Below are 18,337 nucleotides of genomic sequence, written 5' to 3'. Positions count from 1 at the left end.
CGACTATGTTCTCCAATAATTTAGCCACAATTCCACTTCCAAAAAAATTATAGCCGCACATATCATTCCCAAAATTTTAGCCACCCACTCCAAAATTGGAGTGGGTATGGCAATTGATATCCTTCCCCTTGGGCGCCATTTGTGGGCCCACAAATCAGCATATATCATATTATATATAAAGACATACAAGAAAAAAGGGATTAGAAACTTACTAATTCTATATAAAAAGAAGAAAATAGGAGGCAAGTAGCACAACATGTGATCTAGGATAGTAGGAAAAAGTTTCACTTAAAATTGGAAACACTCATTACACCACATCTATATTTGTAGGGTTGTCCCTCTCTTTCTCCCTTCAAATCCCATACGTTTGAGAGAGAGAGGTGCGTCCAGAAGAGAAATATAAAATTAAGAGAGAAGGAAGAAAAAGAGGGAAAGGAAGAGAAGGAGAAAAAAAAAGTTGAGGAATTCGATTCAACTCAGTATTTGTCTTCAAGTAAGTGCCGAATAAATAAATTCTTATTTGTCATTCGAATAAGTTTATGTTATCCGTTTTAGCACTCAAATTGGGAAAAAATGGATGAATTTCTAAAATTTTATTTACGAAGTCGGTACCTTATATAATTCTGATATTTCCTGGAGTTATAACATTTTTTTTTAATCAGTACCTTATATAGGTAAATAGTGAATAAATTAGTATCTAAGAGAATTTGTATTTTTACCGAGTTAATACTCCATAAATGTATATTATATCGATGGAAATAAAGGATTTTAGTTATCAAGTTAGTACTTTGCCATTAGTGATTGATTTCATAATTATTTATTTAATTAATATTTTTTTTAAACAACAGATAAATAAATAACGGAAGCAATAAATAAAAACTTGTCCAATTAAAACCTTGTTGTTAATATAATTCTCAACAATTAAAAATAATAAGCATTCCCAAATTAATAAAACCACTAGCTTAAATGGAGCTTTGGAATTGATTCTGGGGAAGAAGCTGAATCGCAGATCACAATATAAAACAGAAATCTGCCATTGCAGAACTCTTGTTTTACTAAAATAGGATTCAGCTCATCTGCTAATGTTGGATGATTCCATTACCATTGGATATTGTGGCCTGGGAATGATATTGTTGCTGAGCTTTGAATTGTCGTGAACCTTCTAGGATATTTTTTCTAATAGTTCCAAGCTTTTGGTACTGTTTAATGGCTTAGAATGCAACTGCCAAGTGTTAGTGATTGTTGAGGAAGAAAATGAGAGAAAGAAATTGTGAGTTAGGGAGTCTCCCCCTCACTTATGTATTTATATATAATAAGAAATGTACAAAAGACGGATATGCCCATAGGCATATACATAACTAACACTTCCTAACTCAGATCTAACCAATTTCAGTCCATCCCAAAGTTTTAGGATCTTGATAAGATACATTTTTCTTCCTGTTTTGACAAGCTCTCGTATCCATTGAAAATGAAATTCGAAGTCCATCAAATTCTCAAACTTTGGAGGAAGATGTCCCACACATACATGTTGGTTTTTACACCTAATGTGTATCTTATCATTGTATCGTTTGACACACCATTATAACTTTTTGAATGATTTGATGCGCCCTTATATGCTATTTCTTTGTATATCAACAGTCTTACTGCATTTGATAGAGGAAAAGGGGTGGGGAGGATAGATTTTTTACGATACGTATCTATCATTGCTCCTATTATTTATTGTTTAAAGTCCTTCTGAGTCAATTTTCTTCTATCGGGAAATAAGCCATCTTCTATAAACTGCAGTTTTGCTATCAACTATTTTGGTAAATAATTAGTGAATATGATTACTTTTCTTCTTTCTTTGTCCTTTTGCTTTGCTATTTGTTCTTTTTTTTTTGTAGTGAATATGATTCGTTTCACTTCTGTTTTTCATAATATCTGGTTTTTCTATACCTAGACGAACATTGATAAATTATTCACGAACCTTATTTGCTCTCCTATTTTGGATCATTAATACATATTTATGTATCTTTTCTTTTTTTGAATGGTTTGTATGCATCTAGAATTTTTGGTTAGAAAAAATTGTGATTACAATACTTTTTATCTTTCCTATGAAATTTTGTTGAAGTCGTACTCATATATTGGTTGCAATCGTTATAGGAAAGATAAATATTGGTTGCAATCGTACATTTGCAACCAATATATGAGTACGATTGGTACCAATATACGATAAATATTGGCTACTACATGATTCATTAAGAAAATATTAGGGATTGAAGTACTGTATTTGAGTAGAAGTGTTATTATCTATCCTTATGTATTGTATATTGTTGCACATAAATCCATCAATCTTTTCCCTTGTATTGTAAATTGTATTCGTAGTTCATTCATGTTATGGTGACATACTTCCAAATGAATGACCAGGTTCCAAGATAATTTTTACGAATGGCTCACAGGATCCTTGGCGCCATGCATCCAAACAGACATCATCCCCAGATCGTGAGTTCTCAAAATACTTAGATGAGAAATTCTAGAAATGTTCACGATCTCTTTTGAAGGAATGTTCTCTGTGTGATCTTTTGATATCATAGAGCTTTTGATGTTTATTTATTGGGAGGCTGACTTGGTTCAAGTTTTCTAACTAGTCAGGGGTTTGAGCTATCTTCACTATAAAACTAGGGATAATTACATTTACACCCCCTCTAGTTTCTGACATATCCACTTCCACCCCTATAGTTTAAAACGTGACAAATACACCCCTATAGTTTCAATTTGTTTAAGGTTTGCCCCCTCAGCTGAAGGTTCGTCCATAGATTGAAGGGTTCGTATGATCCGATGGAGCTGATTTTTTGGGCACACCCTATCTATGTCAGGACCCATCAAATGAACGCTTTGGATCATCCAAATAATGTGGGCCCATACCCGAATCCAAACACTACCAAAAAATCATCCAAATAATGTGGGCCCACATTGTTTGGATGATCCAAAGCGTTCATTTGATGGGTCCTGACATAGATAGGGTGTGCCCAAAAAATCAGTTCCATCGGATCATCCTAACCCTTCAATCTATGGACGAACCTTCAGCTGAGGGGGCCTACCTTAAACAAATTGAAACTACAGGGGTGTATTTGTCACGTTTTAAACTACAGGGGTGGAAGTGGATGTGTCAGAAACTAGATGGGGTGTAAATGTAATTTTCCCATAAAACTATGATTGATGGGGACCATCCGTCAAGAGGGAATTAATAGGAAGTTGGGCCCATTATCTTTGGTTAAAATGAGTATTTAATTTAGTTTTAGTGTGTTTTTAACTCCTTTTAAATATGTGAAACTACCAATTACTCCAAAAGCTTAAGCTGTTGGGGAAGGCGTTATCAAATCATTTATACTTTAACACTCCCCCTCACATGTGGCCCCTCTTTCTTTTAGGGTTGGCCTATACGTGGCACATGTGGCCTTTATTAGGTTTGGCCAGTGCATGTGGATTCTTACTATCAAGGAGGTTTGAACTCAGGACCATTGGCTCTGATACCATGCGAAACTACCAGTTACTCCAAAAGCTTAAGCTGTTTTTTTTTTTTTTTGGAAGGCGTTGGAGAAGGCGTTATTAAATCTTTTATACTTAAACAAAATCAAAGGAGGTATTATGGTCTTTTTGTCATAAAATCACTTGATTTACTTTGGTGTTAAAAGTGTCTTTTATTTAGTTTTATTGTGTTATTTAAGTTCTTGTTAATTCTACATGGTATATGAAGAAGAGAGAACAAAGAAGGAAATGGAGAAATGAATACATGAGTTGGGGCTCTCCTCCCTCACGACCACAATATATATATATATATATATATATATATATATATATATATATATATATATATATATAGAGAGAGAGAGAGAGAGAGAGAGAGAGAGAGAGAACGGTTTCTACACACAAGTGTAGATAAGTTATCTACACACTAGCTTAAAATACGGTGGAGGGCATATTGTTTGGGTGATCCAAACCATTCATTTGATTGGCCCTCACATAACTAGGGTGTCCACAAAATATCAGCTCCATAGGATCATCCCAACCCTACGATCTGTGGAGGTAAAATGGACGTGTATAAACCTTCACAAATCTGTCCATTTTTTGCCTCCATGGTTCGAAGGGTTAGGATGATCCTATGAGCTGATTTTTTGTGGACACCCTATCCATGTGAGGGCCAATCAAATGAATGATTTGGATCACCCAAACAATGTGGGCCTCCACTGTATTTTAAGCTAGTGTGTAGATAACTTATCTACACTTGAGTGTAGAAACCGTTTTCTCATATATATATATATATATATATATATATATATATATATATAGAGAGAGAGAGAGAGAGAGAGAGAGAGAGAGAGAGAGACAGAGAGAGAGAGAGAGAGAGAGAGAGAGAGAGAGAGAGAGAGAGGAAAGTGTTCCCACATTTTTGAGGGCATCCAAAGCATTCATTTGGAAGGCCCTTCAATGGATAGGGTGTGTACCAAAAATCAGATCAATAGGATCATCCTAACCCAATCAAAGGTGGAGGGGAAAACGGACAGACACTGTGTGTCCATGTTTCTGCCCATTTTTTTCCCTCCACAAATGGCAGGGTTTGGATGATCCTATAGGGCTGATTTTTGGTACACACCCTATCCATGGAAGGGCCTTCCAAATGAATGCTTTGGATCACCCCAAAAATGTGGGGCCACATGTGTTTTTGAGCTCGAGCTCAGATAAGCTTATCTGAACTCGAGCTCAGGAACACTTTCCTAGGTGGCTATAACTCTGAAATACCTTTTGCGATGGACGCTAAACCTGTTCATTTTCTTCGTCAAGTGGCTATAACTCTGAAATTAGATAGGTTGTTATAATCCCCAAGAAGCAATCAAAGCCAATCAATAGTGTTGATAAGGGGAGGAGTTTCATTACCAAAACAAGGGAGTGTGGATGTCATTTCCATATGCACATTATACTTATATAGGAGGGGGGGGGGGGTCCACAAACATGATAGAAAACAACACCAGACAAATGTAGGCAGACTAGTTCCAGGATAGAGTTATCTGGGCATAGAGCAAGGTCTTATGCAGGACAGCCTTATCTTGCAACCTATCAGGCCCAATATATACAAATGATACAATTGAAACTAAGGAGTCGTAATGTTGCTATATATATTTTTTTAACTTCACAAATTCTAACAAAACAATGTTACTGCAGATAGACCCTTGTTAAATTACTGTCAAGACTTCATTTTCTCTTTCTTACTCGGTCTTTCCTACCTCTGTCCAGTGCCTTCCTACCTCGTCTCATGTCATAATTGTGGCCACGGAACTGATCTGAGAGGATGTCCCCAATCGCCTTTGAACCCTGAAGGTATATACTTCTATCCCATATTATTTTTTTTCTGTCCAGATCCTTAATGGAACACTTGTATCCCCAGATAACTTGGAATTGACACTTTAATAGTATTTGAAGATATGTTGATGACCTTTCTACTCAATCTTTGCTTTCTAAAAATTGACTTGAGCACATATTAAGTCCTTCTAAAGTTACTGACAGAGACCTTCTGTGGGATGTTGGGATGAACTCCTCCTGGATACCATTGTTAAAATGGTTAAATTTCTGTAGGTGATGCCAAAAGCTGCACATCCATTGATGCAGTGAACAAAGTGAGACAGAAAATCATAGAACATATAGATTTGTGGCTCGACGAATGCCAACCTACAGGTAAGAGTTATATATGACTAATATTGCAGTGGATGCATCGATATAAAAGATTATTCTTAACTAGTTCTCATCTTTTTTGCTTCTAAACTAATGTGTAGTGGATCATTTACAAAATATGTACTGTGTTTATCACCATATTTTTTTCATGTACTAAGACTTGAATATAACTAGTAGAGAATCTTATATTATTTTTGTAACATTTTCTATGTTTCTTTAGAGAATATTAATATTTCTGTAACATTTTCTCTGTGTAGAGAATCTTATATTATTTTTGTAACATTTTCAATGTTTCTTTAGAGAATATTATATTATTTTGTAACATTTTCTATGTTTCTTTTTCCTCCATTTGGATCACCTACTCCCTGACCAGTATGTACCAACCAAATACTGGAACATATTGAAATCCAGGTTGGAACTTTTTCGAAAATGAAGTTGGCTGGAATTGCCCTTTTCTTGCCAAAACGAATTCAATGCCCGTATACTTTTTGGAAATAGCCAACTTTCATGAGCATGACGTGATACATGCATTCCTGTTGGTGCCATTTTCTTAGTTTTAGCCTCTTAGGGACCATGCTATGAACCAGAGTCAACGCAGGTCGGGTGGGATTTCACTGTAAGAAAAACTAAAAATCTAAAACCTTGGCCCATAATCAAAGGTTTATGCTGTAATTGGAAAAGTCACAACTCGAACACAAATCGGGAACTAAAAATTTTGGGTTGGGAAAGACAACTCATTGTCCTAGGAAGCTTTGTAAAATTTGACTTGATTTGATTTCAAATATGTAATTATTAAAAATAAAAAATAAAAAATGGGAGGCAAGACTTGTAATTTTTAACAATGCCCTCTACGATGACATGCAGTTTCAAATTTCTTAAGTGAAAGAACACCGCTTATGTTTTGGTTGCACTATGGAAAGGAAAGAAATAACAGGGGATGAAAGAGGAATGAGCGCAAAGGAATAAGTTTTTTCCTCAGAAACTCCATAACCCTTAGGGTTAGTTCTTCATCATTGGCATATTTGTATTAATTTTCTTGCCTAAGGCCAACTTTCAATAATAAAAATAAAAACAAATTTTTAAAAAATTATTAAGATTTGATGGAGCACCCACGGACACACTGCGTATTGAGAAATGAGAAGTATGAGGCAGAAAGAGAAGAAAGAAGGAAGAAAAGGACAAGAAATCATGAAGGTTGAATAATCCAACCCCTCGTCCCATGTTCTTTGATATAAGTTAGACTTTAGAAATTACATAATGTGCCATTAACACCATGTAATAATGGGCTCCATTATCAGAAACAAATAGACTTAAGTAAATACCTAAAGAGTTACCCCAAAACATTAATATGATGTGACCTAGGCTAACTTTAACACTTCCCCTCAAGCTGGAGCATAAATGACGTCATACCCAGCTTGGAAAATTTACTTTCGAACTGACTTAAGATTCTAAGTAGATTTTTTCTTTTAAAGAAGATTCTAAGTAGATATCAACTGACTCTGCCAAAATTTCACTAACGTGCAATGGAACCCACACTAACCACTACACTCGCCTAAGGGAAACACCAAGCAGTAGTAATTCACACCAATAACGCTTGAGAAAGCTCGAGAATGCAGGTCGACCCACACAAATGGCATAATAGCTACACGAAGACATAATTGTCTACACAAGAAGTTATAATAGCCCATAGAAATGACTCAGCAGCCACAATCCACAAAGAAGGCTTCATGAAAATCCAAGATAGCTCAAGTGACTCAGCTACATAGTCCAATCAAGGCAGCGCAATGCAAAGGTAGTGCAACTGTTATAACCAAGTGCACCACTCAGAGACACATCAGATCTCGAGGATAGCCTTATGAACGTGTAGCAATTCACAAGATGTAGTTAGTCAATGAGCAAGTATTACAGCAGTTCAGTAAAACACAACAGTCCATAGTCCTTCCAAACACAACACTTTACACGACGTGATAGCAGATTACACAATGCAAAACTCACTGCAAGTAAGGTTTTAAATTTTGGTTCCGGTTTCGGCGGAAACGGAAACATTTCGGTGTCGGTGGAAATTTTGGTGCAAATCTTGTAAAATCACGGAAACATATGGAAACACATGCAAATGATGAAATTTAAGATGAAACTTTGCGAAATGATAGAATAAGCACAAATATGTACTTAGAAACCATCCAATAAGTATGAAAACCATCCATAATAGCGTAATCGCATCGAACGCCTAGTGACATGCGTTGTCGTGCACGTGTAGAACAATAAAGTCAATACAGAAGAACAATGTAACGACATATAAGAATGTACAATGACCAGTTTCCCCTATAAGGACCCCAATTCTATGTTAATACCACATAACGTTTTGAGGTAGTTTTGGTCTCATGCCAAGCTGACACCCCATGCATAAGATACAGTTATTTTGTGATGCAGTTCAATGATGTTGCCTTTCAAATATCATTCTCTACATTAATGGAATGAATGAAATTCAAACAATAACATATTTCCATTTTTGTCGTTCCGACATTTTGGTCAAATTTTGGGAATTTCGGTAGAAATTTCGGGGAATAATGATGTGAAGGTAAATCATGTAAATTAGTGGCCGTACTAATTGTCAATAGCATTATTTATGGGCAGTGATATTTTTACAACCAGACTTTTTCGTTGGTTTATTATCCATGTTTAGAGTTCAATGTGGTGTTTTTCTGGTAAACCCACACTTTCTTGGTTTCACACCGTCTCGTTTGTCTATATTTCTTACAATTGGTATATTAACTTACTTGAAGTCACAAAAAGCACTTGATAAGTTCTAAATAATTCAGATCTATAGATTGGTGGGATGTAGGAAGTGCCAAAACGATTGTGTGAAAGTCCACTACCCAATGATGCTTCTCCTTCTGTTTTTACAATAAGAAGATTGGAAATCACCATTCTGTAAACACCCATTTTGAGATTTTGATGGTTTTAAATAAGAAGATTGCAAATCACCATTGTTACAATCACTTATGGGATGATGTACTCGAAAAGCTTATGACCGATGTGTTTCCTCTTAGTTAATTAAATATTTTCTTCTACCAAAAAAGGTGTCCAGGAATTTACTGTAGACATGTAACCATATTTTTCATAGTCTATGAAATGAATGGCAAGCTGGGTGAACTGCTTAGTGCGTAAAAAGTTTGAAATGTTGTATACCATTATGCAGATTTTTTTTCTTAAAGTATTTTTTTAAAATTTTCCCTATTATTTTCCAAAATTTTCCCTACTTGTTGCCTAATTATTCAAATTATTTGAATTTTTGCCTCTTTGATTTTTCCCATATCCAAACTTTCTAACTATGATCCTAGATAGCTGGTGCCAGCCTTTTTTTTTGTTTTTTATTGTCAATTTCAGCCTTTCACATCGAGTGAATGACTGATTTGCAGGAGCTAGGGCCTGATGGAGCTTAGAGCACCTTTCTAAGAAATCTACTTGAATTGGTGAGAAATTCATTACAAATTATGAAAAAGAATCTAAGATGAAGAGAAATTTCTAAAAGTTGTACCTCATTTGTACAGATATCTTCCAAATTATGTTTTATTCTTAGCTAAACCCTAATTTAATCTTAATTTTTTCAATCTTAATTAAAAGTAATATGTGGTAATTAATAGCTAAGTCCAACCTGACTCAACATAATTCTGAAACATGAGGGTGGGTTTCAATGCATTTTATCGAGTAATTGAGAGTAACATATAATTTAATAGGGGATTTTATTCGTTTTTAGATTTAAAGTTTTCCTAACTAGATTTACAAAGTCAACTAAGTCACTGAATAAATTCAAAACTTGGCCAAGTTTGGGAAAACCGGGCTGGTTGTATGTTTGACTCTGTTATTGTGAGGGAGAAGATTGAGTCTCCTATGAGATCTCCCATATATATATATATAGCAGAAGAGAAAAGGAGAGAATTATTTGAATTTCTCCCAAAATTCTATGAGAATTACACATCACTTTTTTTGACTTTTTTTAACAAAGGCACCCATTCAACCCTCATATTCTCAATCCTACCCCCTCCTTTATGCTTTTTAACAAAGGCACCCTTTAAAGCCACATAATTTCAATCCTACCCCCTCCTTTATGCTTTTTTAATTATGGAAACCTCTATAGATTGGAGGGCTAGGATCAGCCTATGGAAATGATTTTACAGGCACAACCTATTGATGTTGTGTTCCATCACATGGACGGTTTCGATCATAGTTATCAATTCCGTTCCGTTCCGGCCGGAATGGATTGGAATTCCGGTTCTAGCTCGGAATCTGGAACGGTTTGGGCATTTTTCCGTTCCGGCAAGAATTCCGGTTCATTCTGGTCATTCCAGCCAGAATTTTGGACGAAACAGGCGGAATGCCCTGTTTCGCCTAGAATTTACTGAAAATGCACAAATTTTTCGAAAAAAATATGGCAATGCCATTATAGCTGTTGGGTTTGCTTTTTGACCCTTTTACCCTCATTTTATGACCGTTTATTACCATCTTATGGCCGTTGGAAGGGTATTTTTAATGAATATGCCTTTTGGACACATTTTGGACTATTTATTAGTTTTTTATCCTTTTCTATTGATTTTTTATTTTTTAGAATTTTTCTCATATTTTTTTGTGTGATCGAAAAGTTTCGACCAGAATTCGGAAAGACCAAAATCCCACTGAAATTTTGTTTCGGTGGCCAAAACGGAATGGCCACCGAAACGGAATTTAAAACTATGGTTTGGATCAACCTATTATGTGGTCTGTACAGTTCTTTGTTGGGCCATGCATCGCACGGGGTTTTTTACTAGTATATATATATATATATATATATATATATATATATATATATATATATAGGAAAAGGATTGTACGCTCGAGTGTACCAAACTTATGGTACGCTCGAGTACCCAATCACATGGGTCCCACATTTTTTGTGGTGATCCAAAGCATTCATTTGCAAGGCCCTATCATAGATAGGGTGTGTACCAAAAATCAGCTCCATTGAATCATCCTAAACCCTCCAAAACTGGAGGGGAAAAATGGGCAGATTTGTGGACAAACAACTGTCCATTTTGACCTCCACAAATGGATGGGTTAGGATGATCCTATGGAGCTGATTTTTGGTACACATCCCATCTATGTAGGGGCCTTTCAAATGAATGCTTTGGATCATCCTAACAAAGTGGGCCCACATGTGATTGGGCACTCGAGCGTACCATAAGCTTGGTACACTCGAGCGTACAATCCTTTTCCTCATATATATATATATATATATATATATATATATATATATATATATATATATATATATACTCAACTTAGGTTTACATGTACAAGGACTATAATGCCCTTCAACACTCCCCCCTCAAGCTGGAGTGTATATATCATACAACCCCAGCTTGTTACAACTATCTCTCAACTTAGACTTCGCCAACGGTTTGGTGAACACGTCTGCTAGCTGATCAGCAGATCGGGTAAACACAGTGCATATCTCGCCTCTCTCAATCCTCCGATGAATGAAGTGGCAGTCTACTTGAATATGCTTAGTTCGCTCATGAAAAATTGGATTTTTAGTGATAATTTATTGTAGCCTTTTTATCACAATATACCTTGCTCAAGATGAAGATGAAATATCAATTTATGATAAGAGACAGCGTACCCAAATCAATTCTCCACTCGTATAAGACATGGCTCGGTATTATGCTTCTGCACTTGATTTGGCTACAACATCTTGCTTCTTACTCCTCTAAGACACCAAGTTACCTCCAACAAATGTACAGTATCTATTGGTTGACCTCCTGTCTGCTGGAGATCTTGCCCAATCCGCGTCAATAAACCCTTCTAGCTTCTCATGACCATATTTCTTGAAACACAGACATTTTCCTGGAGTACCTTTCAAATATCTGACTATCTGAAGGAAACTGCCAAATGTGAAGTACAAGGAGAACTCATAAACTGGCTAACTACTCACATTGCATAGGATATATCGGGACGAGTAAAAATCAAGTATATCAACTTCCCACCTGTTCTCCTATACCTACAAGGTCATCCATTAGCTCCCCCTGATTTAGAAGAAGCTTTACATTGGGATCCATAGGAATCGCTGCCGGCTTTACTCCTAAGAATCCCATCTCTAATATGTCCAGAACATACTTCCTCTGGGATAAGGAAAGACCCTATCTAGAATATGCCACCTCGATACCCAAAAAATACCGAAGACATCCTAGGTCTTTGGGACAAAACTTTGTTTGGAGAAATGTCTTAAGTCTCTGGATACCTGTCGCATGATCCCTGGTGATCACAATATCATCAACATTCACAATCAACAAGTGTATCCATCACCAGAATGAGTAGTGAATACGGAGTGAGCAATTGCACAATGTCTCGAACCAAACCGCCTAACATCTTCATTGAATCCGCCAAACCAAGCTCGTGGATACTGTTTCAGCCCATATAATGCCTTCCGAAGTCCACAAACAACACCAATCTCCCCATGAGCAACAAACCTACACGAATCGACGGACGACGGTAACTTTGCCAATAAGGAAAAGTCTCCATATAATCTATACCATAGGTCTAAGTATAGCCCTTAGCCACCAAACAGACTTTCAAACGATCAATAGTAGCATCAGGGAGATATTTAACTGTAAACATCCAACAACAACTAACGGTGTGCGCACCTCGAGGCAGCGGAAGTAGCTCCCATGTATGGTTAGAGGCAAGAGCCTCCATCTTAGCCTCAATAGCAGAGCGCCAACCTAGATGAGATAAGGCCTCTGCAACAAACTTAGGGACAGCGTGAGAGGATAAAGATGATAAGAAACCCGTATAGGATGGGGAAACACAATCATATGAAACAAAAGAAGAGATATGATGAGCAGTAGAGCGTAAACGAGTGCAAGAAACAATAGGGGACTCAGGAGGATCAATACTTGGAGCGGATACGCCAGACTGAGGAGGTGGATCGGAGTGATGTGACGGAGAGGACGGAATAGTTGTATCAGTGGACACCAACTCGCGAGGGCAACGAGTATAAATCTTCACCCGTTTGGACGGGGCAGTGACAATAGGACTAGGTTAGGTAGGAGGTACAACAGACTCAGTGACGATAGGGCTAGATAAGGTGGGTAAGGTAGGAGGTATGCCAGACTTAATGAAGAAAGTACTAGGTATGGGAAGAGGTATCCCAGGCGCTGAAGAGCCAGTAGCAGTGGGCAAGAAATAAGGGGTATCCTCAAAGAAGGTAACGTCAGCACAAACAAAGGCCACGCCAAAGGGTAGGATTGTAACACTTGTACCCTTTTTGCGTACGAGAGTAGCCTAGAAAGACTCATCGCTCTGGACGGGGGTTAAGCTTATCCAGCCTGGGAGAAACACAGGGTGTCAAAGGAGAAACGCCGAGAGTAGCCTAGAAACACAGGCAGCTAAAAACACGGGGTGTCAAAGGAAATGGAGCCCGAAGGGTGAAGTATGGAAAAAGGAGAACGACCACCCAACACAGAAGATGGAAGACGGCTCCTAAGGATGCAAGCTATAAAAACATCATTCCAATAAGTCTTGGGAACCTTCATCTGAAAAAGGAGAGTGCGAGTGATGTCAAGTAAAGTACGCATCTCCCGCTTTGCCACCCCATTCTGCTAGGGGGTATATGCACAAGAAGAGTGATGAAGGATACCGTGAGAATCAAGGAAGGCTCGCAAACCAAACGCGAAGAGCGGAAGAAAAGTACTCCTTAGCATTGTTAGTCTGCAAGCAACGAACAGAGGAACTACTATACTGAGTACACACCTCATGGTAAAAGGTGCAAAAAGCAGAGAAGACCTCACTACAATCCTTCAACAAAAACAGCTAAGTCAAACACGAATGATCATCGATGAACACAACAAAATATCTATGACCAGATAAGGATGGGGTTCGACAAGGACCCCATATATCGAAGTGGACCAACTGAAAGGGACATGAAGCTCAAAGAACACGGCAAGGGAAAGCACACGATGGTGTTTACCTAACTGACAAGACTTGCAGTGTATGGAGGTAACAGGACCCGATAGAAGGCAAGATCGACGCAACGTATGAACAGAGGGATGCCCAAAACGATAGTGTCACTAAAAGACATCAACCAAGGCATGTAAACTAATAGTTTGCATCGGTTGATCCAGATAATACAGGTCGTTCACCTGACGCCAGAGCCAATACTCCTCCCAATCACCGGATGCTGAAAAACACACGAAGGAGAAAACATAACAGAACAATGAAGATCCCTGGTCAACTTAACAGAAAGTATGTTAACAGGAAAATGAGGAACACATAAAATAGATGATAAGGAAAGACCAGGGGAAAGAAAGATGACCCCAATGCCTGAGGCAGGAGAGGAGGTCCCATCAGCTAAAGTAACAGAAGTAGCAGACGAAGAAAGGCGAAAGGCAGAAAGAATACGAGTCTCCAGTCATAGGATGGGAGGCACTTGAATCAATAAGCACGGCCTAGAGGAAGAGACCGAGCAATAGGGTTTGCTATCAAGCAGAGCGAACATGGCACTGTGGGCATGCATAGTATGGGTAGTTAAGGAAGGAACAGGGCCATCAGATGCCACAACAAAAATCGCACCTGCTATCCGAGTGGGATGCAACTCAGGATGAAGATCATAACAAAAGGCAACAAATCCCAACCACAATGAGTACAATGGTGAGAGCCCAACATAACAACAGCCTCCCCCTAAATCAGGACTATCGCCAGAGCGATCACCACAGAAGCTATGAGCCCGGCCAGCCAGAGCAGGAACACCCGTAGGAGTCGAACGCGAGAGAGTCATAACGAAGGCGCCTCAATAGGAAACAATAATGAACCACCGACAAATAAGCACACCAAAGACGTGCACAACCAACAACGGCGAAGTACCACTAGGAGAAAGCAGCCGAGCAGCACGATATAAATGAGCCCAACAACAACTAGTAATCGATCAATAGTACGAGAATCACAACAACGACGATCACAACCACGTGCAACCCAAACAATAGGGCGAGATAAAACTAGCCCACCACAACTACGATCAACCAAACAACCAACAGAGCATAGATAGGTCCAGGCGTCCAGCAACAACCAATCGATAACGACAACACGATCAGTGCATATAACCAATAACAACAAGACATACAACCACAATACCACGCCACAATATCACAGATCATCACACAGCTCCAATAAAAACACTAAGAGGTAGCCACAACAACGAGTATAGCAAGCCACAAACAACATGGGGTATTGAAACTCAAACGACCCTAACCACTACGAATGCATAAATCAACGCAAAGTAACTGGACGCATCATGCGGCTCTGAAGCACCAACAAACACTAAGGGGCCGTTTGGATACGCGGATTTTAGAATCCAGGTTTTTAGTTTGAAAACAATGTAAAAGAGGGTTCATGATCAAGCTGCTGTATGCTGTCCTGACAGCGTTTCTTGGATTTTAAGTGAGAAATTCAGGTTTTAAAAATCTCTCCTGCATCTTGAGATTTCTAAAACCTAGAAAAATGGGAGGATCTGCTACTCTCTTGCTGACGGAAAGAAGGGCGAGAAGTCAAAAATGAGTCAAAAACAACAGTTGGTCCACTTCTCTTGTCTCTTAGCTACAATTTTAAAGAAATCCCGGATTCTAAATCCGCATATCCAAATGGCCCCTAAGCGTAGAAGGAACAAACCAACAACGAGGGTGCAACAACATCAGTCGAAGCCGCCAACAACACAACACTCCATCCTTGGAACTTCATCTGGCTTAATGCGTTCAACTTGCATCAGAAAGAATAATTTCAAGGCACCACATTTCTCTCAAACAATTCATACAATTGGCGGGCATTTTTTCATATCAACACAACGATTAGGATGGAGTGTGTGCGTGTGTGTGTGTGGTGGTGGGTGCGTGAGGGGCTGTGGCTGTGGCTGTGTGTGTGGTGGGGGGGGGGGTCAAACCATAAGGGCCCGTTTGGGTGCCGAGAAGATTTTGATTTGGAATTCTCACATTTGCAGCCCTTTTTGCGTTGATATTTGGATTCCGTTCAAATCCTTGAATTTCCAATTCAGCGGCTGACAGTGAAAAAAATCATATTCCCAATTAAGTTGTGGAAATAAAAAATTGGAAATCCACAGATCTGGCAATTTCCTTCACCCTCTTGGCTCCTCAACCTCTCCCTTGCAGCAAGAATTACCCCCTTCCCTCTCTGTCTCCCTCAACATGAGCTGGCAAATCTTTCATTTTGTATTGAAAAACTCAATTCCAAATCCAAATACAAAATCTGAGGTATCTAACCGGGCCCTAAAGGGGTTTAGAAAAGGATTTTAGATTTTAGATTTTGGGTGAAGTTGAATGGATTTACAAAGGGGGTATGGAAATGTGCGAATTTACAAAAGGGTTTGGGGATGGAGGATTAGGGATTTGGGGTTTTGGATGGAGAATCCAAAATGGAGGGATGGAGGAAAGGTGTAATGGAGATGAGGGTTTGGGTGGAGGGAGGAGCTATGTGGTGGGAGAAGGTGGAGGGGGTTACGGCGTTGATATGGGGGTGAGAGCGAGGTTGCGCAAGAGAGGAGAGAGAGGCGTCCGGGAGAGAGAGAGAGAGAGAGAGAGAGAGGGACGCTTCTTCTTCCTCTTTCTTTCTTTTTTCTGTTTTTGAGGATCAGATTGGCTCTGATACCATGTTATTGTGAAAGGAAGAGAAGGAGAAGAAGAGTGAGGGAGAAGATGGGCTCTCTTTACCGATCTCCCATGTAATACATATATATATATATATATATATATATATATATATATATATATATATATATAGGAAAAGAGTTGCTACTCGGTCTTGTAGCTAAGCTTATCTACTCGGTCGGGTTAAATACAGTGGGGGCCCATATTGTTTGGGTGATCCAAACCATTCATTTGGAAGCCCCTTACCTAGATAGGGGGTCCACAAAAAATCAGACCCATAGGATGATCCTAACTCATCCAACAGTGGAGGAAAAAATGGGCAGATTTGTGGACAAAACTGTGTCTGTCCATTTTTTCCCATTTTTCCCTCCACTTTTGGATGGGTTAGGATGATCCTATCGATCTGATTTTTTGTGGACACCCTATCTAGGTAAGGGGCTTTCAAATGAATGGTTTGGATCACCCAAACAATGTGGGCCCCCACTGTATTTAACCCAACCGAGTAGATAAGCTTAGCTACAAGACCGAGTAGCAACACTTTTCGTATATATATATATATATATATATATATATATATATATATATATATATATATATATAAGAGAACATTTCCTACACACTTGTGTAGGTAAGTTACCTACACACTACCTTAAAATACAGTGGGGGGCCCACATTGTTTGGGTGATCCAAACCATTCATTTGAATGGTCCTCACATAGATAGGGTGTCCACAAAAAATCAGATCCATAGGATCATCCTAACCATTCAAACTATGGAGGCAAAAAATGGACTAATTTGTGAAGGTTTATACACGTCCATATTACCTCCACAAATCGTAGGGTTGGGATGATCCTATGGATCTGATTTTTTGTGGACACCCTATCTATATGAGGACCATTCAAATGAATTGTTTGGATCACCCAAACAATGTGGGCCCCCACTGTATTTTAAGGTAGTGTGTAGGTAACTTACCTACACAAGTGTGTAGGAAATGTTCTCTCATATATATATATATGAGCTAGAGTTCCACAGAAACATGGGTCCCACTTTTTTTGGGGTGATCCAAAGCGTTCATTTGGAAGGACTTTACATAGATAGGGTGTGTACCAAAAATCAGGTCCATAGGATCATCCTAACCCATCCAAAAGTGGAGGGGAAAATGGACAGACTGTTTGTCGACAAATCTGCCCATATTTGCCCTCCACTTTTCGAGGGGTTAGGGTGATCCAACGGACTTAATATTTTGTACACACACCCTATCTATGATGGGGCCTTGCAAATGAATGGGTTTGGATCACCACAAAAATTGTGAGACCCATGTGTTTGGGTACTCAAGCTCATATAAGCTTATATGAGCTCAAGCTCAGAAACAGTTTTTCCTATATATATATATATATATATATATATATATATATATATATATAGAGAGAGAGAGAGAGAGAGAAAAGGGTTGCTGCGCTCGAGCACATAAACAGGGGCGTGGGACCATTGAGGGGGTGATCCTAAGCATTCATTTGGAAGGCCCCATCAGGGATGGGGGGCCTACCAAAAATCGGCTCCATTGGATCACCAATGGGTGTCCATTTGTGGGGCCAAAAATGGACAGATACTGTTTGTCCACAAATCTGTCTATTTTTTGCCTGACAAATGGACACCCTAAGATGATCCAATGGAGCTGATTTTTGGTGGACACCCTACCCATGAAAGGGCCCATCAAATGAATGCTTTGGATCCCACCCAAAATGTGGCCCCACGCTGTTTCTGTGCTCGAGCGCAGCAAATTCATGCTCATATATATATATATATATATATATATATATATATATATATATATATATGAGAATAATGTTTCTGAGCTAGTGCTTATCTGAGCTCGAGCTCAGAAACAGGTGTGGGCCCACATTGTTGGGGGATCCAAAGCATTCATTTGGAAGGCCCTATTATGGA

General features: G+C 38.7%; 1 protein-coding gene across 2 annotated transcripts in view; it reads left to right on the top strand.

Annotated features, from left to right (window-relative positions):
• The window catches only part of LOC143854828 (putative serine protease EDA2), a 96,059-nt gene extending 86,751 nt beyond the window's left edge, over positions 1-9,308 (top strand). Inside the window, exons 11-14 of one of the 2 annotated variants that reach the window (XM_077364937.1) lie at positions 2,407-2,481; positions 5,272-5,355; positions 5,611-5,709; positions 9,126-9,308. In XM_077364937.1, coding sequence (XP_077221052.1) covers positions 2,407-2,481; positions 5,272-5,355; positions 5,611-5,709; positions 9,126-9,139 — 272 coding nt within the window. In that variant the 3' untranslated portion in view covers positions 9,140-9,308. Of the gene's footprint in view, positions 1-2,406; positions 2,482-5,271; positions 5,356-5,610; positions 6,031-9,125 lie in introns of those variants that run through there. The other variant, XM_077364936.1, reaches the window with a different exon arrangement.
• Positions 9,309-18,337: the final 9,029 nt, after the last annotated feature.

Source organism: Tasmannia lanceolata, unplaced genomic scaffold (genome assembly GCF_043159265.1).
Source record: "Tasmannia lanceolata isolate RefF3 unplaced genomic scaffold, GAP_Taslan_0.1 ptg000020l, whole genome shotgun sequence".
Classification (NCBI taxonomy): Eukaryota; Viridiplantae; Streptophyta; class Magnoliopsida; order Canellales; family Winteraceae; genus Tasmannia; species Tasmannia lanceolata.
This window is presented reverse-complemented; position numbering and strand designations above follow the sequence as displayed.